Source organism: Idiotropiscis lumnitzeri, chromosome 3 (assembly GCF_059441095.1).
Source record: "Idiotropiscis lumnitzeri isolate Australia: NSW breed Sydney's pygmy pipehorse chromosome 3, RoL_Ilum_1.0, whole genome shotgun sequence".
NCBI lineage: Eukaryota > Metazoa > Chordata > Actinopteri > Syngnathiformes > Syngnathidae > Idiotropiscis > Idiotropiscis lumnitzeri.
Genome location: NC_142393.1, coordinates 33,651,503 through 33,675,380, shown reverse-complemented (window position 1 = coordinate 33,675,380; position 23,878 = coordinate 33,651,503). Strand labels below are relative to the sequence as shown.

Here is a 23,878-nt window from a genome sequence, read left to right as displayed (position 1 = left end):
CTTTAGCGCCGCCCTAGTGGCTACCTAGAGCTTTTCCAAAAATATTTGAACATCTGGATTCTGAAGGAGGACAAACATGATACAAACATTCCCAACGTTTTCCAATGCCGTAAAAATGTGTAGGATAAATAAGTAATTTCAACATTTCTGTCAACAAAGTTTTGCGTCATAGCGACACGCGTTTCTATCAGCAGGGCGGGATTCCATGCAGGTGGCTGTTCTAAACAAACCGGCGTCTGTGTGATGAGCCATGGATCCCAAATGAAAAAAGAGAAAAATAACTGAGCAGAACAGAGGATTCAACGTTGCTTGGACCGAATTATTTGCATTCATTGTACCTAAATGGGAGTAAGAGAAAAAGTGCGATTGCATAACTTCTGGAGAAATTAGAAGAGCGCGAAAATAGATTTAAGAAGTGGATTGCATCTCAAAACTCCACTACTTCTGCAAGTTTTGTTGCAACCTGGGAGATAATAAAACCCGGAAAACCGTTCACTGATGGGGACGACATGAAGGAGTCATCCATCAATATATCAGAACAACTATTTGCGAACAAATGCAGAAAATTAAAGACATTTCTCTCTCCGCTAAAGACAGTGAAGGAAAGGGCCATTAAAATGGCAGGCAACGTCGCCGATCAGCAAATCAAGGACGTTCAGCGCCAGCATATTCAATTGCCTGTGATGAGTCCTGTGATGTGATCGATATTGAACAGACTGTGCTTTTATGCAGGTATGTGATATCAGATTTCTTTAAAGTTAAACTTGAGGCGACATCGTACAACTGAGTACCGTATTTTTACGGCCATAAGACGCGCTGCATCAAAGGGTGCATCACCAGTTTCCCTATTTAATGCATATACTAGGCGCGCCGCACTACAAGGCGCGAGCTCGCGCTAGCTCAGCTCGCGCTAGCTCAGCTCGCGCTAGCTCAGCTCGCGCTAGCTCAGCTCGCGCTAGCTCACCCCAAGTCAATGACAGATGTCCTTAAACTATAAGGAATCACTGCCAATAACACTGACTCTAACCAATAAGAGGAGTCATGGCAATACGTCTACTAGACAATGTCAGGGGAGGGACTTCGCTGGTCACCACACTCCTTAGAGTCACGGTTTCAAATCAAAACCAAAAAAACTCAGCATACAAGCAAACAATGAAACAAATAAATAAGATTAACACAAAACATGTATCTCTCATGCCATCTATATACCCAAAAGAAATAAAAATAACACAAAAAGATTATAGCAATGGCTTCTTGGGAGCCACTCAGCCTTAGCCAATTACAGCAATGGCTTCTTGGGAGCCACTCAGACTCAGCCAATCACATGGCTGTATAGAGAGATGTGCATGTTGTGCTTTGGGCTTTTTGCAGTCTGTTGTCTAAACCTGGGATGTTTCTTGCTTGCAACAACATAAATGATAAGACAGACTACAACATTGTGGACAGCTGCCCTTTTGTCCAGCTTTCTCCCACAGCATCGCCCAAACACCATAGTCACATATTGTATTAGTCACAGTCAATTCAAAGCATAGATGACTCAGACTTTGACCAGCAGGGTGTGCTAAAATGCACTCCGAATAGCCCAATGAGTAAAAGGGTTGATGGTCGGGAGTGATGCTCAGTCCATATAATGGGCGCGTCACTTTACAAGGCGCCTCGTTTGTTTTGGGGAAGATTTGCGCCCTATGGTCCGGAAAATACGGTAGTCATGTGGCGCATCATTCTCCACATGATGCACTGCAAGGAAAAAAATATATAATATTATGTATTTGTAGCAAACTTAGTCATTTTGATAGTAGACTAATATAGGTACTATACATATATATATATATATATATATATATATATATATATATAGATGTGTTGCCTCCATTATAAGGCTTATATGAGGCTTTTATTATTTTTTTTTTGCTGCACCAGACACATTTGTTTTTTTTGGTCCAATATGGCTCTTTCAATATTTTGGGTTGCCGACCCCTGGTGTACATAGATGGTGTAGACGCTGAAATGTAAAACCACCAAATGTACTGCAATGCTTGAGTTTCTTGTGTCGACCCAAGTGTCCAAAGCAACCTTGGGTGTACAACCTTGTGAGGAGCTGCAGCAAGTAAAGAGGGTTGACATGCGCACAGGTAATTTACCCAGAGCACAGAAAGCAACCAGCCGCCAAAGTGGAGCTTGTCAAGAGATATGCAGCGGTGTTCACAGGTTTCGGTGAGTTTCCTGGTGTTCACCACATACACATACATTTAGAATGTCATAACTGTCTGTCATTAATGCATGCGGATATGTGCCCCTCCCTTTCAGTTATGGATTCCCATGTACCGTATTTTCGTAACCATAAGAAGCACTTTAAAGTCCCAAATTTCCCCCAAAACAAACGAGGCGCCTTGTCATGCGAGGCGCCTATTGTATAGACCAGGCATCACCAAATGGCGGACCGCGGTCCGGATCCGGAATGACAGATATGCTCCAAAATCGTCATAACATTGCGAAGTGCCACTACGAAACAAAGCACCGCCCTTTTGTGCAAAGTTATCCGCTGAAGTCTGAGGTGAGCGCACGCGAAAACTTCGAACTTCGACTGCAGTACAACAGATTTTTACATTTTCGTTTATAGCCCAGCGGCATGCAAACGAATGTTCACTAAAAGTATCATGGATTTTGGAGTACATAAAAAAACATTCAGTGATGGGGAAGTTGTGAAGGAGTGATTAAATGCGGTTGCACAAACATTATTTAAAGGGAAACAAAAAACCCCGATGCGTGAAATAATCTAACAAACCCGAATGGCTCTGACTCCGTTCCAACCCAGATTTAAGTCACTGGCAGGGCGGTCACAACTCATTTTTCTCATTAAGAGAAGTTAAAAAATATTCAAAAGAAAAAGGTGGTGTCAAAGCTCATTTTGAATTAGTTTTTCATGAGGACAGCCAGTTTTATTGAGTGTGTACTGAACATGTTGACCTGTTTTACTTGGATAATTAGGCTTTCCGTTTTTTAGGCTGATAACTCTTTGATTTAAGACAAAAAGTTAAAAGATGTTAACTCAATGCTTAGCACTTGATATATTTCTACAGGAGATATTTTACCGTTTTTTTTGGAAGATGGCACCCTCAAGTTCCTGGAGCCAAATTTTCTTGAATGTGAAATAAACGCCTTATATTTGTTTGACTGGCAAAGGTATTTAATGGGAACATTGCTAAATATTTAGTATATAAGTATAAGTGCGCTCTGTTGAAAATGACTAAATATTGAAACTACCGTATTTTTACGGCCATACAACGCGCTGCCTCAAAGGGCGCAACACCAGTTGAGGGTGCTATTTCCGTCTTTAATGCATATACTAGGCGCGCCGCATTACAAGGCGCTAGCTCGGCTGCTCGCGCTAGCTCGGCTGCTCCCGCTAGCACGTTCGCGCTAGCTCGGCTGCTCCCGCTAGCACGTTCGCGCTAGCTCGGCTGCTCCCGCTAGCACGTTCGCGCTAGCTCGGCTGCTCGCGCTAGCTCGGCTGATGCCAGTTCACCAGGACTCAATCCCATAAAGAATCACTGCCAGAGGCATCACCCCATTTCATTGACAGATGTCATGAAACTAATAGGAATCACTGTCAATAATAATGACTCTAACCAATAAAAGGTGTCTTGGCATTAGCCTACTAGACAAGGTCAGGGGAGGGATTTCACTCGTCACCACACTCCTTAGAGTCACGGTTTCAAATAAAAAAAATTAAAAAAACTCAGCATACAAGCAAACAATGAAACAAAGAAATAAGATTAACACAAAACATGTATCTCTCATGCCATCAATATACCCAAAAGAAATAAAAATAACACAAAAAGATTATAGCAATGGCTTCTTGGGAGCCACTCATCAGCCTTCGCCAATTACAGAAATGGCTTCTTGGGAGCCACTCAGATTCAGCCAATCATATGGCTGTTTAGAGAGATGTGCATGGCTGTTTAGAGAGATGTGCTGTTGTGCTTTGGGCTTTTTGTCTGTTGTCTAAACCTGGGCCGTTTCTTGCTTGCAATAACATAAATGATAAGACAGACTACAACATTGTGGACAGCTGCCCTTTTGTCCAGCTTTCTCCTACACCATCACCCAAACACCATAGTCACATAATGTATAAGTCACGGTCAATTAGAAGCATAGATGACTCAGACTTTGACCAGCTGGGTGTGCTAACATGCACTCCGAACAGCCCAATGAGTAAAAGGGTTGATGGTCGCGAGTGATGCTTAGTCCATATAATGGGCGCGCCGCTTTACAAGGCGCTTTGTTTGTTTTGGGCAAGATTAGGGACTTTAAAGAGCGCCCTATGGCCCGGAAAATACGGTATATAAAAATGTGAACGTAGGCTAGACATTAAGGGAAGTTGGACTTTGGTTTGGACCTTTTAATTGGAAGAAATTTTAGTCGTGGACCTCTGTGACTTTTAATTGAATACCTCTGGTATAGACTGAGTAACCATTGGGCCTGATCCCATTGGGGCATTTCAGAGTGCATGTTAGCACACCCTGCTGAAAGATCTATGCTTCGAATTGATTGTGACAAAAGGGCAGCTGTCCACGGTGTCGTAGTCTGTCTTACCATTCATGTTATTGCAAACAAGAAACATCACAGGTTTAGACAACAGACTGCAAGAAAAAAAAATAAAAAGAATGCCCAAAGCACACCATTCACATGTCTCTAAACAGCCATTTGATTGGCTGAGGCTGACTGGCTCCCAGAAGCCATTGCTGTTTTCTTTTTGTGTTATTTTTATTTCTTTTGGGGATATTAATGGCACGGGAGATGCATGTTTTGTGTTAATCTTATTTAAAGGTTTCATTGTTTGCTTGTATGCTGTTCAGAGATATTCTTGGTTTTGATTTGAAACCGTGACTCTGAGTGTAGTGACCAGTGACATCCCTCCCCTGACGTTGTTGATTAGATGTGTTGCCATGACATCTCTCATCAGTCTGAGGTGCTGCCACTGACAGCGATCCCTTCTTATTCGCATGAGTGCTGGCATGTACGAGCTAGCATGCGCGAGCAAGCATGTGCGAGCTAACATGCGGTCTCGTAATGCGCCGCGCCCAGTATAAGTAAATACAAAATAGCAATACAGAAATAGCACCCTCAACTGGTGCAGCGCCCTTTGATACAGCGCGTCTATTGGCTGTAAAAATACGTCAATACCAAAAAACATGACATTATAAAGTTTCGTTTACAACTATTTATTCCGCTACCATTCTCCTCGCACAGGCTCACAAAACACATGTAAAGGAGTCTCGCAGATCCTTGCGATATCCGCTCACAACATGCGGGATGTTAACAATCTCCCTCTGTCTTTAAAACAAAAAAAAAAAATGGCAGCAATTCTGAACAGTTATGAAATGTATTTAACAGAACACAAATCCAAGGAAAAATTCACATAACATGAATAACGTCATTGTACTTGTAGGGCTTTAAGAAGCATCAGTGGAGAAGCACCTTTTTTAGTGAAACAGTCCGCAAGTTGTGACTTTGCATCTGACCAATGCATTTCTTTGATTTTGTTTACCTGAAGGAGTTCTTTAATACTGTTTATTTCTAACCTAAGTCTCTTTTCTGTGACCTGTTTTCTGGATTTAAGTGCATCAAACAACGAATGGTTATCAGTGACACAGATAAGAGGAAGAGTATTCAGGTAAGCTTTTCCAGTGGTAAATTCAGAATCGAGTGTAGCCAAGAATATGGCATTGTAAATACAATCTGACATGGCCAATGTTTCTCCTGCCATTGTACTCCCCACTACATGTCTGATTTTTTTAGATTGCCTAAACAAAGGGTAGAATGTTCCCAATTTACCGTGAGAGCAATTAAAGCCCCTCCCTGTGGCCCTCCGTCTGGGAGAGTCCCCAGCGAAGCATCACTGAAGACAGTCAAACTCAAATCATCACTGGCGCCCAAATACTGCAACTTAAGTGTGACTTTCTCTGACTTAAGTTTCCGTATCATCTTGTTGGCCTCATGTATGGACTGAACAGTCGTATTTTTAATGTTTTATGCCAGGTTCCAAAACATCAGGTCTTGTTTGTTTAGCAACCCACAAAATCTGTCCAATTTTGGACCCCGGCCTGATCTCTCGCTGACTCGTTCAGTGGAACTCCTCTCTGTACAGCTCGTTCCTTCTCTAAAGGAACTGGTTGTAAGCTGTCAATGTAAGTGTGCTGATGCACCCGCACTACGCCGTCAACAGTTGCAATGTCCATAACCACATATGAAAAATTATCGTGTTCACGGCCCACATGAAAAGCAGTTAATTACAGGGATAGCAATGGAAACAAAGTGCCCTTACCGTGCCCAAAGAAAATCATCCACATGACACGCCAATAATCCTGTGACCATATATTGCTCATTCTGCCAATAGAATACCGCTGGGTCCACTTGTGACATTTTACCACCAGTTTTCAGCATGAGTTGTCTGACTTTGTTGTACCAATAGAGGGATGCGTCCGCAAGTCCATACACACATTGCTTTAGCGTCCATAGAACACTGCTGCTGTCCACACCAACTTCTGGTGGGGGGCAAATGTAAATGTCTCCCGAGAGTTCCATTTCCTGCAGAAAGGCAGACGTAATGTCCATAGAATGAACCGTCCACTTGTTTTGACATGCCACAGCTAACAGCAATCAAAGTCACTCTGATGCGCATGTGAGAGAACCTTTTTGCAACTCGTGAATATTGATTTCCTCAAAACCTCTCGCCACAAGACGAGCTTTAGGTAAAATACCATTAGATGTTTCTTTCAGTGTACAAACCCATCTAGTAGAAACACATTTTTGACGCTTCATAAACGTTCTTTTTCCAGTTTACAATCTCTTGCTGTTTAGCAGCATCAAAAGAGATGTATTTGGTAATGAGTACATCAGCATCAGTGTTTTCACATTCTGTGTGAAGATTATCAACCTGTGACAAATCTAATGCTTGTCTTTGTCCCTTACTTCCATTAGACTCGAGCTGCTGCAAATTGTACCAATTTTTGTATTGCCCCTTGGCCTTTCCTGCTCTGCCTAAAACCCTGTACTGAATATCACTATCTTTGTTTGTAAATGTGACCATCTGACCCCTGGGGAGGAAGAGCAGGAGTTACATCACCCTCTGTTTCTGGGTCCATCTGATCAGTTTGTCTGTTGGTGTCTTTATCATTTGTCTCTGTGTTTTCAGTAATTTGCTCTTCTCCATGAAGACTTTGTTCATCATCTGAACTCTCTAACACATCGTCTGAACCTTATTTTCATTTTCTTTACCATTTTCTGGAACACTGGGAAGTGCAGGTTCATACTCATTCTGTGCGTTTACTTTACTTAGCCTGTACTGTATTGTACAGCTGTACCTCTCTGAGCTCCTCCACCCCTACGCACCTGCCCGCTGACTCAGGTCTGCGGACCACATGCTGGAGGTACCAAGGACTAAGCGCAGCCTCTGGGTGGATCGTGCCTTTTATGTTGCCAGTCCTTCCCAATGGAATGCCCTCCCATTAAATGTTAGGCAAGCCCCCTCATTGTCCATGTTAAAAACCCGTTTGTAAACACATTTTTATTCTTTAGCACTTGACTCAACTTGAGACGGTCACTGTTCTGCTGTTATTCTGGTCTCTATTGTATATGTGTTTATCTGTTTTAATTTGTGTTCTAATTACACGCCAATTTATTATACATCATATGGCAAGCGCTTTGTTACAGCTCCAGCTGTTGTGAAATACGCTATATAAATTAAGTTGTATTGTATTGTATATTTGCAGGTCAGACATAATTTTAAACAAAACCTGGAAGAGAACATAAAAAAATTAGAACCTGGATTGTTACAGGAAATTATAAAACTGCTTGATTCCATGAAACGTAATCAAGTAGTTTTCAAATTGGAAAATATTATATCAAGTGGAAATGGGAATAAGGAGGAAATGTGTTGACTGACAAGGGGAGTTGGGATAAGACATGCCATTTGCAATTGGCAACAGAGTCAAATACATAGCTGGAGTTCTGTTGGAGGAACATTGTGAGAGTCGTCATTAATCCCATCCAGAAACTTGTTGGAGACTTCGTGGGTCGAATGGCGCGAACCACTCCCATATGTTTTGAAACTGACTGCATTAAATCTGACTGGAGTGAAAGCCACAAGCATATTGAGAATGTATTTGGTGGGTGATATTCCTTTCAAACATATGTCTCTGTATTTAGGGGACATGTGGAAAGAGGGTTGGACTGGTGATGACAAAAAAAATGTTCAATATACTTCTTGAAGCCAGTCTATCAGAAGAAAATGTTTAAAGGTAGATCCACTGCATTCTGGAAAAACTGGGGTCCAAGTGGACAAATCTTACCAGATGTGGTCTAGGTGGATAGTTTGTGTAAAACTTATTAGATCGGATTTCAGTTGACGTTGTAAAGGTGGTGAACTGCTCCTTTTTTTCTTTTGCAGCAGGAATAACAGGTTCAACGTGTCCCAGGTCTTTGTTAGTTTCTTAGATTTTTTTTTTGTTTATATATTAAATTTACATATTTTCACTCAAAGGATTAGGAAGTAAAATTGAAGGAGCATGATTATTGTTAATAGTGAATGGAAATATTTTTCAACTTTCTAACAAAGGGAAAAGAAAAACCACAGAAAAAACGTAAAGACATACATTGGTGACATGTGTGCCTTATTGGGAAATGACCTCATAAGCAGCATTGGGAACTTGGCCGATGTGTCTCCATATGAGCGTCAAATTGAATCTTGTCCTACCGTAGTGCCTTACAAGAGTTGATTTAGTCATTTCTGTGTTTGTCTCCGTCTTAAACTGCTAAAAGTGCATCTGTGACGCTCTGCCTTTTGGTTTACAGCATGAAGCTAAAGTGAGGGATTGCAACTTGACGAACTTGCTGAAGTTGTGGTGTTCTGAAGTCAAGCTATGATTTTGCTTTTGTTTTTTGTTTTCAGTCATTTTGTTTTCTAATCCCTTTAGGGCCAGAATAGCTTCACTTTTTGATGTGATGTAGCATCACTTCATCACTTCACGCATGTACTAAAGCATTTTTCTTGGATCTTGACCCCAGTTGTACATGGGTAAGTGGGTGCCAATTGAGAGTAAAGGAGGGGAATTGGTCACGACAACGCCATACTATGTGATCATGTCAGCCATTGAGGATGCACAGTGTCTTACCTGTTGGGCCAAGATATAGATGTTGTGTCCCACCTCACGAGGTGAAACTTCTCCACCATCACACTCACTCTCCTGATGGTAGGCCTTCTTGATCACGTCCACCTGTACACACACACAAACACAGTCAGTAGATGAACCTCCTCACTGACACATGACGCAAAGAGGCCCTCACCAGTTCTCGGGGGCGGAGGTTGAACAGGATTCTCTCTGCATTCTCACTGTCATGACGACTTTCCATGACCGCCAGCAGCAGCTTCGAGGCATTGTCCTGGAAACAAGGAAGAAGACGACAGCACATGAGGCCATATCATCATGTCATAGTCATATGACGTGAGGGCAGCACACCTTGAGCTGAAGCACCATATCTGTCCGGTAACGGCAGAGAGGGCTGATGTCATTGAGGATGAGCGCCGTGATGATGTCGATGCCGTTGCATTCGTGTGTCACGATGCATGTCTAAAACAAACAGAAACAGAAAAATCTCCACCTCCAAACATGCATGTGATGGAGAAGCATGTTCTTCTACCTGGTTCTCCTGACAGGGGCCCTGACAGTACTCTGTCAGGGTCTCCAATGTTTGCGTGATGAGGTGGACGTTTGACTCATTGATGTAGAGACCCAGCAGACCCAGACCGCCTGTGGTGCTTCCACACATGATGTCCAAGAACTGCAGCGTCTCACACACGAGGTTGTAGTTGGTCTTATTGTTCTGGCAGCGCAGGAAGTTCTGAAAGAGCATGACAGGAGGTACAGTAGGTAAGGAGATACATAATTTGTGTTTTCGCTCATGGCCAGATGGGACCCGCCAGCACTCCACTCACTTGCAGATTCTGGTTGTGATTCTCGCAAAGAAGCTGTAGAAACCTCAGGATGGGCTTCATGATGAGGACAGCCGGGCCCATCTCTGTCTCCACCTCCTTCTGCTCCGCTACTGACTGAGCCTGCAGTGTAGTGGGGCTGCTGCCTTGGCCTTGGACCAGTAGGGATTGTTCGTTCGTGGCAGGAAGTCCAAGTGGTGAGGAAGAGCCTTTCAGCAAAGAACATGTGTTGAGAAGACATCTTCACGAAATGTGTCCCCAGTGACCTCACCAGTGTCCAGCTCTTTCTCATTGGCTTTGTGTGACATCTCGCCGACATTAACCGACACAGTGGCTTTGATGTCCATCTGTGCCTCTTTCATCCTGTCGTGAAGAACTTTGAAAAACTTTTCTGACTTGTTGTCCCCCATCATCAGCTTATAGAACGAGTTCTACAGAATTGAGAATACAGGAGAAAGCTTCTCAAAATGAAAATAGCTGGACTAGAATCTATCCACATTGTTCATGCTTATAAGGGGGGGCCTAGTTGACCTGTATCTCCGTGTTTCCTCCCTCCAGCAGACAGATGGCCAACTGTATACTCTCCTGGAAGATTTTGTCATTCTTGGTGCTCATCACCAGGTCTGTAAAAAGTTTGCTCCCACCTTCTCGGTCCAGACGACACTGCACCGCTGCCACTGATGCCCAGTCGCGCTCTTGCTCACCGCCTGGTGGTCATGCAAACATGTCTTGACTTCATAATTCAAACCTGTTGAGCTGGAGTTTCACATAAAAAAGCCTGCTATAATAAGTTCATATTTCCTCATACAGTGGCTAATTTGTTAGCGGGAGGGCCATATATATAATCAAACAATTTGTTGTTGTCAGGGACTATGTTTGCATGACTCAAATTGCAGTCAGATTTTGAAATGTTTGGGATAACCTGTTTGCATTCTAGAGCAGTTATACTCCCGTATTTGAATTGCCTGATTTAAAAAGCAATGCTCCGACGTTATGCTGCATACAGTCGTCATTACAGCTTATTTCCGGTTCCGGCGCCGCGCGAGTGGCTGCCTGTTTACAGCAGCGTGGCTCACTATTGAGCCTTTTTCGTGTGTTTTTTCCCTTTACCCTTTTTTATTTTATTTTACCTCATCGCAGCAATGGACATACAACTTGCGGTGGTTTTACTGCTGTTGGGGGCTGTTTTTTTCGCGATCGTGTCCGGAGACGAAACTTGGAAATACGGATCGATCGTGTACTCAAGAGATCAGTTGTTAGCACTCCGTGCAAACCCCGCGTCGGCTCCCCGAGCGAGACCCGATATCCCCGCGAGCTGAAGAGGAAGAGACGGGGATGTCGTGCGGGGGCTAAACGCCAGGCAAGGAGGAGACGATACCACCCCGTCCTCCCGTCCGTTATTATGGGGAATGTTAGATCCCTCCCCAATAAAATGGACGAGCTAACAGCGCTAACCCGGCACGAGAGGATTGTCCGGGAGGCTAGCTTGCTGGTGTTCACGGAGTTGTGGCTAACAGAGCGAACGCCGGACGCCGTCGTGGAATTGGACGGCTTCCAAATACTACGCGCGGACAGGACACTGGAGAGCGGTAAGAGGAAAGGGGGAGGGCTGGCTGTGTTTGTTAATGACAGATGGTGTAACCCTGGGCACATAACTGTTAAGGATCAACTTTGCAGTCGGGACATTGAGCTGATAGCTGTTAACATGTGTCCGTTCTATTTACCGCGAGAGTTCAGTCGTGTGATTGCGGTGGCGGCGTACGTGCTACCCTCTGCTAACAGTGACAGCCTGTGACGTACTGAGTGCAGCTGTGAGCAGGCTACAAACACAGCACCCAAATGCCCTGCTCCTTATCTCTGGTGACTTCAATCATGCTTCTCCTTCCTCCTCTTTGCCTTCATTCACACAATATGTAACCTGCCACACCAGAGACAATAAAATATGGGACCTTTTCTATGCCAACACCAAGGAGGCGTACACATCACTGCCCCTCCCCCCGCTGGGCAAAGCTGACCACAACTAGGTTGCTCTCCTGCCTGTGTACAAACCTCTGGTCCGCAGGCAGCCAGCTGTGACACGCACGGTTCGGCGATGGTCCGGAGAAGCCGAGGAGGCCTGAAAGGACTGTTTCAACACAACTGTGTGGGTGGTATTCAGCGAAGCCCACGGTGAGGACATTAATGGTCTAACAGCATGGAGAACACCATTCCCACCAGGACTGTAAGATGTTTCTCCAACAACAAACCCTGGATCACACCGGCCATTAAAGCTCTCCTGAAGGAGAAAAAGAGGGATTTTCTGTCTGGCGACAAAGACGAGCTGAAGAGAGTGCAGCGTCAGCTGAGAAGGAGGATCCGAGAGGGAAAAAGTCCTACAGGATGCGGATGGAGGAACAACTGCAGACGAACAATGCCAAGGATGTCTGGAGGGGCCTGAAGACCATCTCAGGCCACGGACAACCAGGTAAGACCCAGAAGGGGGGGGGCTTCAGTGGGCAAATGAGTTGAACCTATTTTTCAATAGGTTTGATCAAATACCTGACCCCGCTCAGGCTCCTCTGCTGCAGCCCCCACCAATCCCTCCTGCCACTGCGAATGAGACCCTCTCTCCCCCTCTCTCTCCTCTCTGTCTCCACAGGCTCCAGTTCCCATCAGACAACCACCACTTCCTCCTGCTCAGCCTTGTTCCTCACAACATCTCAGGTGAAGAACCAGCTGAGGAAGATGAAGGCGAGGAAGGCAGCAGGCCCAGATGTGATTAGCTCCCAGCTCCTCAAATCCTGCGCAGACCAGCTGTGTGGAATCGTCCAGCACATGTTCAACCTGAGCCTGAAGCTGGGCAGAGTCCCCCAGCTGTGGAATACATCCTGCCTGGTTCCGGTTCCAAAGACACCCCATCCGAAGGAGCTCAACAACTTCAGACCAGTGGCGCTGACGTCTCATCTGATGAAGACCCTAGAGAGACTGGTCCTCGTCCATCTGCGCCCCCTGGTCAGCTCCTCAATGGATCCACTCCAGTTCGCATACCAGCCTGGCATCAGTGTGGATGATGCCATCATCTACCTGCTCCACACTTCACTCTCCCACCTGGAGAAGGCGGGGGGCACGTGAGGATCATGTTCTTTGATTTCTCCAGTGCTTACAACACCATCCAGCCCACCTTATTGGGAGCCAAGCTGGAGCAGGCGGGAGTGGCCCACCACCTCATCACATGGATCCACGACTACCTCACAAACCGGCCACAGTACGTGAGAACACAGGACTGTGTGTCTGACGTGCTCCTCTGCAGCACGGGAGCGCCGCAGGGAACTGTTCTGGCTCCCTTCCTATTCACCCTCTACACCTCGGACTACAAATACAATTCCACAACCTATCACCTGCAGAAGTTCTCTGATGACTCTGCGATTGTCGGCCGCGTCACTGACGGTGACGATCGGGAGTACAGAGGGGTTACGCAGGGTTTCGTGGACTGGTGTCAGCAGAACCGCCTCCAAATCAACGCTGGGAAATCCAAAGAGCTGGTGGTGGATTTCCGCAAGCGTCGGCACTCTCCACCTGCACCAGTGAATATCCAGGGAACAGACGTTGAGAGGGTCTCAACTTACAAGTACCTGGGTGTTCATCTGAACAATAAAATGGACTGGAGCGACAACACAGACGCTCTCTATAGGAAGGGTCAGACCAGACTCTTCCTACTCAGGAGGCTGAGGTCCTTTGGCGTTCGGAGAACACTCCTCAGGAACTTCTATGACTCGGTGGTTTCACCAGTCATTTTCTATGGAGTGGTCTTCTGGGAAGGAGGCATCTCGGGCCGGGACAAAAAGAGACTGGACAAACTAGTGAGGAGGGCCAGCTCTGTCCTGGGCTGCTCCCTGGACTCTGTGGACTCAGTGGGGGGCAGGAGGATGACGGCAAAACTGTCATCAATGCTGGACAACCCAGCCCACCCACTCAATGACACTCTGAGAGCACTCCACAGCTCCTTCAGTGATAGACTGTTACACCCTCGCTGTACCAAAGAGAGATTTCGCCGCTCCTTCCTGCCGACTGCTGTCAGACTTTTTAACAAGAACGTTGGGTCAGGTCTCCAAACGGGAGGGCATTAGTGCAATTGTGCAGTCCTAGGATGCAATATACACTACTACTGTACTTTCAGCCAATGGTGTACTTAAATGTTGACCAATGATGTATTTTGTTTACCATTACAGTATTCTTATAACAGTACTTCTATCACTGCAGTATTTCTACCATTGCAGGACATTCACTATTACAGTACTTTTATCATTGCAGTACTTTTATCATTGCAATATTTCCTATCATTGCGGTACTTTTACTATTACAGTACTTTTATCATTGCAGTATTTTTCTATCGTTGCAGTACTTTTACTATTATAGTACTTTTATCATTGCAGTATATTTTATCATTGCAGTACTTCTTACTAGTGATGGGTAGATGAGGCATCCTGTATCGTTTCGACACAGTGACACAATGTATTGACACTGTGTTGACACTGTGTTGCTGAATACTGACACCTGGTGGACTTGCAGGAAATATTTGACAGGGTCATCTGACACTGATCTGTCAAACTAATTTTATCCAATTCCATTGATTCGCGACGTGATGTGTTTTTATATATCCTATTTCTTATTACTTTCCATCGCACTAATTATTCTCTTATCTAATTTATATATTTAACTGAATTATTGTTGTATTGCACTGGAGAGGGGAGCTCTCTAATCTCGTTGCACACTTGAGTACAATGACAAAGGGATTTCTGATTCTGATTAGGCATTTGCTTTCACATTATTTTTACATACACGCAATTTCATAAAAAAAATCTTTGATATTCGAGACGCAGTTGATAAATTAAGAAAACATCTGTCTGAATGCCCAAGTAAAAGTGTTGTGAATGACAATGGACTCATTGTAATTAAAGATTTTTATTCAAAAGAAATTAGTTTCTCCAGCGTTTTGTTATTCAGTCTATTTCTTTTTTTGAGGCAATTTCCCCCGCCTTTGAGAAAATCCTCTCACAAGGCACTGAAGAGGCCGGTGTGCACAACGCCTGTGTGGCTAATATAAATAGGTGAGGGAACGTTGCCTCCATGGACTTCCAGTATAAGAGCGGGTCTTCCGTACGTGCAACGTGTCCTGCTGACGTATAGCACTGCACCTCTGAGTGCGCATCAACAGTGACGTCTTCCATCTTGCGGATATTTAATGCAAAGTAACGTGCCAATAACTCGATGCTTGTTTTGAGCGTCCATCCTGTTGATAGAAGCGCTTCCTTATGAACACAGTTTGGCGCGCGACCGCTGTGTCGACACGATTCTGGTAGTGGTCACGTGACTTTCTCAAAGCAGTACGCGGACCGACACGGGGTTTGCCCTGGAAGCTCGGCGCGCGCATCGACGCCTCGGTGTCGCTGGACCCATCACTACTTCTTACCATTACAGTACTTTAATCATTGCAATATTTTTATCATTGCAGTATTTTCAATCATTCAGTAGTTTTTATCATTACAGCGTTTCCCCCTCTGTATAATGGACAGGCATTAGGAGTGTTTCCTTACACTTATCTACGTTTATACTGTGTATATTTGCATGCTTTTTATGAATGTCTGCTGCTAATGTTATACATTAACGGCTACATTACGCCGCCGACTCTGTGTGATCTATATCTTTGCTGCTGTAACACCTCAAATTTCCCCATTGTCGGACTAATAAAGGACATCTTTATCTTTATTTTCTGCAGTCAATAAAACACATTTGATTCATGTCACTCATCACAGGAATAAAGCAGCTGTTTTCCTCCTCGCTCCGAAAGCGAGCTGTGTCTGTGTTGCGTCATGACTGTTTACCTCTGCTTGTGTATTTCCGGATGTTGCGCGCCAGATGTACAAATGTATACTGTATGTGTGTCTATATACACATGGTGTTTTTTCTCAATGTGAAAACTGCAGAGAAATTAATGTATTGAATTTAGGCTCGCTATGGCGATGATGCTCACATACAAGTACGACAACAGACAAGATTCCTTGGGGATAGAGCGAGAGCACGAAAAGAAAACATACTAATGTCCCTTTCTGTGGACGTATTCCGATATATGTTGACAAAATATTCAGGTTAGAAAATAGTTAACCTCGAGCTTATTTGCGTTCTTGCGCGTGTTTACATGGCCTTTGAAAACACAAATAATGCAAAAACAGCTTGACAGCAGTACCTGCACAGTACACATGGGATTTGTCGAGCGATATTTGAGCAGCTTTTTTGAATAATATTGAATTGAGGAAAATATGCTGATTATTTGATTGTGTAAAAATATGACTGTATAAAGATTAAACGACTCGGACTCTTTAAACTTGAGTAATAAAGCGCCCGCAAGAGGAAATCTGATGTTAGATTTTTTGTAGTATAAACATTTGGGACCTGCCGCTCCGAGTTCGACTCTGTCATTCTTTGCAGTGTTCTTCTTGTTTGGAAACAAGTAGTTTTGCAGTAGAACCTTCCGCAGTGAAATTCCCTGGAAAGTCACAAAGGGAACATTTTAATTGTTATCCTCATTACATGAAGACAACCGTGTTCTTCACCTTTTCATCAAAGTCCAGTGTTCTGATTAACATCTCCTGCAGGGTCCTCAGAACTTTGATACATAGCTTCTCCTCTGAGGACATCAGTGCCTTTGTGTGCTGGATCAGCCTGAGTGCAAACACACACACATACACACACACACCCACCCCCACGCACACCCCCCCACACACACTCGCGCGCACACACACACATTGATGAACTTCTAAAAGGTCCTGCCACTTTGAACGAAAGTTATCATTATTTGACAAGATGATTCCCCTCACTTGGAGATGAATCCGCCAGACTCGCAGCGCTGGCGTGCATCTGTTCCTTCCAGAAAGAGAAGCTCTGGTTGGTGGAGAACATCGACAAGAACGGAGAGCTCCGCATTGACGAGTGGTTTGAGGCGCTCCTCCAGCGTGTTGATGACGTCCTGCAGTTTCTCAATGATATTCTTGTAATCCCAAGGGTTGCTGGGGGCAACAGGCCGCGATGAGCGCGATGTGGACTTGTAGCTGGTGTTGGAGCGCGACAGGGAGTTAAGAGCGCTGATGGACAACATGGCGCTAATCTGAGCCTCCAAGTCCAAAGGGAGAGTGATGGAGCGACTCTTGGCTGGGAGGAGACAATTTTCTCACTTTGATTTCATCTCATGACATCAGCAGTAGCAACATACATGGCATCAATAAGTTCAACTATATGATACCGTGAGATCACTGGTGACATCAGTGATAACCCTGATAAATAACATGGTGCCACCAATGACATCAGTAATAGCATCTCCTGAGACATCACGGGTGTGATGCTGAATTATGTCATCAGTGTATGACTGAAATTATTGGTGACATTTAAGGAATGACCTCATCACGAGTTACATTCTTGACAACATAAACGATCGATGGCATCTTTCTTTTTTTTTTTTTTTTTTATATTTTTGTAGGACACAATCACTAGATTCACATATAGTATATATATATATATGTATATATATATATATATATATATATATATATATATATACATATATATATATATATATATATACATATTAGGGGTGTCAAGTGAAAAAAAAAATCCATGATTAGTCATGATTAATCACATTTTTCAACTACTATTTTTTGCGAAGCTTATAACAGATACCGTATTTTTATGGCCAAAAGACGTGCTGTATCAAAGGGCGCAGCACCAGTTGAGGGTGCTATTTCTGTATTTAATACATGGATTGGGCGCGCCGCACTTCAAGGCGCGTATTAGCATGCAAGCTCGCGCAGGCTAGCTCGCACAGGCTAGCTTGCGCAGGCTAGCTCGCGCAGGCTACTGGCTGTTAGTAGCAGCACTTCAGGGCGGACCGATCAGGGATACGTCAGGGGAGGGATGTCACTGGTCACCACACTCCTTAGAGTCATGGTTTCAAATCAAAACCATAAATATCTCTTAACACCATACAAGCAAAGAAATACAATTAACACAAAACATGCATCTTTCATGCCATTCCTATCACCAAAAGAAATAAAAATAACACAAAAACAGTACTGAGGCATTCTGGGAACTTATCAGACTGAGGCATTCTGGGATCTTATCAGCCTTATCAGGTTAGAAAGATGTGAGTGGTGTGCTTTGCAGTGTTTTTTTGCAGTCTGTTGTCTAAACCTGTGATGTTTCTTGCTTGCAATAACATGAATGATAAGACAACCTACGACATTGTGGACAGCTGCCCTTTTGTCCAGCTTTCTCTTGCACCATCACTGAAAAAATATATTCACAATGTATTTGTCACACTCTATTTGAAGCATAGATGTCTCAGACTTTGCAGGGTGTGCTCACATGCACTCTGCAATGCCCCAAAGGGACAGGCTCAATGGCCGGGAGAGCTGTTCATAGGCGCGTCGTGTGACAAGGGGCCTTGTTTGTTTTGGTGGAAATTAGAGACTTTAAAGTGTGCCTTATGGTCACAAAAATACGGTATTTACTTGAATAATATCTTGGAATTGATGCAAAATCAACAAATATGAAGTATATTTAATTCAAAGACTGTTCTAATAGCTTTCTTGAGTTCTTGAATACGATCTAAATGGAGACATATTTGCAAACATTTATTTTCGAAACATTTCTCAAAACTGCCCACAAGCGACACACTCCAGCAGTGTTGTTTTGCAAGGCACAGTGGTAATTTAAACACACACACACACACACATATACATACATATATATATATATATATATATATATATATATATATAAATATATATATATATATATATATACTCATCCAGCGTTTGCGAGCCATCCAGCATGAGCGAACCAGGCGCGCCCTTACCAGCCAACGAGCGACAGCTTGGCTGCCCGCGCGCTCACCGACAGTCGGCGACAGCAACAGCGATCTGTCAACGTTCCCGCCACAACGAGCCTGCCGTCAGCGAGCCACCAACGTGGCTGCCGGCGAGAGAACTGTAACTGAACCACCTGATGAACAACGAAGGACGCAACTACAACAGTAAATCGCTCTCTCTCTCTCTATATATATATACAGTAATACCCCGCTACTTCGCGGTTCACCTTTCGCGGGTTCAGTGCTTCGCGGGTCTAAAAAATATTCAGGGGCATTGTAGTTTCGCCGAGCGGCACGAGGGGGCGCTGGAGCGGTTAGACGGCCGGCGTGCGCCGAAGAGGAGAGTGGACGAAGAAGAGAGTGGACGAAGAAGAGCACGTTCCCCCGGACACGATTGGTGGCGACGTTTCGCGCGGTTCGGACCGTACCAGAGCTCCGGCCGGCGTGCGTGGCAGTTAAGCCGTAGAGGAGCACCTTCCCCGGGCAAGGGCGGTTCCAAGCGGCCCCTAAATTTAACCGAATGGAAGCTCCGGAGGAGGAGGGCATGCTCGCGTCACAGTAAGCCGAAGAGGAGCACCTTCCCGGGGCACGGGCGGTTCCAAGCGGCCCCTAAGTTTAACCGAATGGAAGCTCCGGAGGAGGAGGGCATGCTCGCGTCACAGTAAGCCGAAGAGGAGCACCTTCCCCGGGCACGGGCGGTTCCAAGCGGCCCCTAAGTTTAACCGAATGGAAGCTCCGGAGGAGGAGGGCATGCTCGCGTCACAGTAAGCCGAAGAGGAGCACCTTCCTCGGGCACGGGCGGTTCCAAGCGGCCCCTAAGTTTAACCGAATGGAAGCTCCGGGGGAGGAGGGCGGGCGTGTGTCACAGTTAAGCACAGTTAAGAGGAGCACGTCTTCCGCCCGGGCACGAGCGGAGCGTGAGGCTGTCAGTTTTGAATGAATAAATAAATAAATGAAGAATGCCTCCTTTCATTTCACTGTCATGATCCGTGCCTGTCATGCCGCGTGTGTTTTTGTTTTTTCAGCTGTGTGGGCGTTCCTCCAGCGATCGTCTCGCGCCATACCGTCAGTTGCTGCGAGACGCGCTGATTACACTGACTATATTGTGATTATAATAAATATCTTTGTATCACCACCTTTTTTCCCGTGTCTGCGTTTGGAGAGTCCTGCTCAATCCTCCAACTCTGCTGGAGGATCATAACATTCACTGGGCACACCGGACGGCGTACCAGCAGGTAAAAGTCGAAGTAATTAAATAAATACAAAAATAAGTAATTGAATAAATACGAAAATAATGGCTGGGGAATAAAAAAACAAGTTTTAATAATAATTTGTTTTTTTTTTGTTATAACATGAATTTCACTCTCTCTCTCTCTACCCATGACCTGAGCAAAGGCATCAAGCTACCCAAGGCAACCTACAAGGGGAGGCTGGAGGCCCACCTTGCCAGTAACAGGCCACGGGAGGTGTGGCAGGGTCTACGGAGCATCACCAACTTCCGTGGCAGCAGCACGACCTCTGTAGACCCGAGTGCATCGCTGGCAGAGGAGCTTAACTGCTTCTTCGCTCGCTTTGACTCGCCCCAACCGTCACACCCCCGCACTTCAAGCTCCAACTCCCCCCCACTCAACGTAGAGGAACACGATGTGAGGCGCGCGCTCCTGGCGGTCAACCCCAGGAAAGCTACTGGACCCGACGGAATACCAGGCAAGGTCCTCAGAGCATGTGCCCACCAACTGTCACATGTTTTCTGCAGGATCTTCAACCGCTCCCTGGCTCAGGCAGTCATCCCCTCCTGCTTGAAAACTTCCACCATTATTCCTGTCCCCAAAAAGTCACCAGCCGTCCACCTGAATGACTACCGTCCTGTTGCTCTCACACCAGTCATTATGAAGTGCTTCGAGAGGCTGGTTCTCCAGCACATCAGGGACTGCCTTCCTCCCACTCTGGACCCATACCAGTTTGCATACCGGGCTAACAGATCCACTGAGGACGCCATCGACACTGCTCTGCATGTTGTGCTGGGCCACCTGGAACGACAGCAGAGCTATGCAAGGATGCTCTTTGTGGACTACAGCTCGGCATTCAACACGATCATCCCAGACATCCTCGTCGCCAAACTGGACACTCTCGGCCTCCCTGCCCTCACACGCATCTGGATTAAGGACTTTCTGACCAACAGACCCCAGACTGTGTTGCTCGGCCCCTACACGTCCTCCACCCTCATGCTGAGCACCGGTTCCCCCCAAGGATGCGTGCTGAGCCCTCTCCTGTACGCCCTCTACACCTACGACTGCAGCCCGGCCCACGGCAACAACACCATCGTCAAGTTTGCTGACGACACGACAGTGGTCGGTCTGATCTCGGAAGGTGACGAGACAGCCTACAGAGAGGAGGTAAAGAGACTGACAACTTGGTGCAAGGACAACAGACTGCACCTTAACTCTGCTAAAACAAAGGAGATTGTCGTCGACTTCAGGAGGAACAAGACGCTGCCGCCCCCCCTCTGCATCGAAGGCGTGTGTGTGGAGAGGTTCCACACGTTCAAGTTCCTGGGAGTACAGATCTCCGATGACCTTTCTTGGAGTCACAACACCACAGCAGTGGTAAAGAAGGTCCGCCAACGTCTGCACTTCCTGAGGGTCCTCAGGAAATTCAACCTGGACAGGAAGCTGCTGCTGGCCTTCTACCACTCGTCCATCGAGAGCCTGCTGACGTACTGTGTCTCCACCTGGTACAGCGGCTGCACTGAGGCGGACAGAGTGAGGCTCCAGAGGACAGTCAAAACAGCGCAAAGGATTATTGGCTGCCCTCTCCCCCCACTGTCGGACATCTACACCGCCCGGTGCCTCAGAAGGGCTCTCAACATCGTCAATGACAATACCCACCCAAACTCACACCTGTTCGACCTGTTGCCCTCTGGCAGGCGCTACAGATGCATCAAATCAAGGACCAATAGACTGAGAAACAGTTTCTTTCCGAGAGCCATCTCCATACTGAACTCTCACACACACACGAGACCACCCTAACCTCGCAAAACAGCATTGTGATGTGTTTCTATATGCCCTATTCAGTACTGAATTCCATTGCACTGTCTTCTTTATTTATCTAATTTATATATTTGTCTGTATTATTGTTGTATTGCACTGGAGAGGGGAGCCCTCTAATCTCGTTGCACACTTGAGTACAATGACAATAAAGGGATTTCTATTCTATTTTCTATTCTATATATATATATATATATATATATATTTTTTTTTAAGCATTTTTGAAGGTGCGTCGCTACTTCGCGGATTTTCAGTTTTCGCGGGTGGTCTCGGTCCCCATTAACCGCGATAACCGGGGGTTTACTGTATATATTATATAGGTGCGAAGTATATATAAGTATTTTATTTATTTATTTTTTGTATTTTTTTATTTATTCTTTTTTTTTTTTAAGGTGCGCCGCTACTTCGCGGATTTTCAGTTTTCGCGGGTGGTCTCGGTCCCCATTAACCGCGATAACCGGGGTATTACTGTATATATATAGGTGCGAAGTATATATAAGTATTTTATTTTTTATTTTTTAAATTTTTTTTTGAAGGTGCGCCGCTACTTCGCGGATTTTCAGTTTTCACGGGTGGTCTCGGTCCCCATTAACCGCGATAACCAGGGTATTACTGTATATATATATATATATATATATATATATATATATATATATATAAAATGGACTTCAAAACCTTTGAATATGCTGACTACAAGAGATCCGATCCTGAAAATAACTTGGACCCAGACAACCAATATTACAACAATAGTCGCAGCATAGTAAATTCTGAATATTATATGGATGATCAATTTAACACAAATCTAAAAATGGTTAACGCATATATATATGTGTATATATATATATATATATATTTATATATATATATATATACGTATATATACATATATATATATACATATATACATATATACATATATATATATATATATATATATATATATATATATAACACACAATAATAGACACTAGTTGCTTCAAAGTTGCTCGAAGGCTCGTTTGAGAAATCTACAGTAGTATGTTCACTGTGTAAAGCTGAATTTAAATATCACAGAAATTGTTAGTTTTTGTCATATCATCTTCGAGCAAAACACCCTGCTGAAGTTAGCAAGACGGTGCCTCACCAAGCAACGCTGCTGGAGTGTAGTGCTCATGGACGCACGCATAACTGAAGCTGTAAGTGAGAAGGTAACCGATACCTTAGTTATTTGGATAGCAGAAAACCGACGCCCAATTCGCATAGTTGAAGACGACGGACTCCAAGAAAATGAGGATGAGAGGGCTCGGCAAAAGAACATGAACATAATTACTTGGGGGTCACAGCACATTTTACTGGCAAAGATTGGACTCTGTACTCATTTGCGCTAGCTGTGAGTAAAACGGAGGCGCAAAAACTACGCTGAGGCATGAGCTGACCATTTTGAGGATATTGCAAACAAATGGGAAATAAAGGAGACGTTAAACACGCTTTGCACTGATAGTGCCCGTAACATGGGCTCCCATTTGAACACCTGCCCTGCACACCCCACAGTCTGCAGCGAACAATGACAGTTTCCCTTAACGACAGCAGATTTGAAAGTGTTTTGGCCAAGTGTCGCAAGATTGTCGGTCACTTCAAGCACAGTCCATCAAACGCAGAGGAGTTAAACAAAATGAAATTCCACCCTCAAGATGGCAACCCAGACCCGGTGTTCTGCCAAAATAACCTACCCGTACAAATCGTCCTACCGGAGGCTGATTTGATACCCTGTTCTGTCAAAATGTCCTACCTGTGCGAAACTTTCTATCAAAGGCTAATTTGACATCCAAAGTACTACCGTGCGCTTTCAGATCGTTTTGTTTCATGCATATTAGGTAGAACATAAACTAAAAAATCCCTTAGGAGAGTATGTTTATGCATAGCTATAAGTAGGTAGGACGTTCTGGCAGTTGAATTTAC

General features: G+C 44.8%; 1 protein-coding gene across 4 annotated transcripts in view; it reads right to left on the bottom strand.

Annotated features, from left to right (window-relative positions):
• The window catches only part of itpr3 (inositol 1,4,5-trisphosphate receptor, type 3), a 340,721-nt gene that overhangs the window by 100,515 nt on the left and 216,328 nt on the right, over positions 1–23,878 (bottom strand). For 3 of the 4 annotated variants that reach the window (XM_088289554.1, XM_088289555.1, XM_088289556.1), the window contains exons 37-46: positions 16,849–17,179; positions 16,585–16,693; positions 16,424–16,517; positions 10,526–10,701; positions 10,266–10,425; positions 9,998–10,203; positions 9,703–9,903; positions 9,522–9,632; positions 9,349–9,444; positions 9,177–9,278 (exon numbers count right to left, since the gene is read on the bottom strand). In XM_088289554.1, coding sequence (XP_088145680.1) covers positions 9,177–9,278; positions 9,349–9,444; positions 9,522–9,632; positions 9,703–9,903; positions 9,998–10,203; positions 10,266–10,425; positions 10,526–10,701; positions 16,424–16,517; positions 16,585–16,693; positions 16,849–17,179 — 1,586 coding nt within the window. Of the gene's footprint in view, positions 1–5,355; positions 6,592–9,176; positions 9,279–9,348; positions 9,445–9,521; positions 9,633–9,702; positions 9,904–9,997; positions 10,204–10,265; positions 10,426–10,525; positions 10,702–16,423; positions 16,518–16,584; positions 16,694–16,848; positions 17,180–23,878 lie in introns of those variants that run through there. The other variant, XM_088289557.1, reaches the window with a different exon arrangement.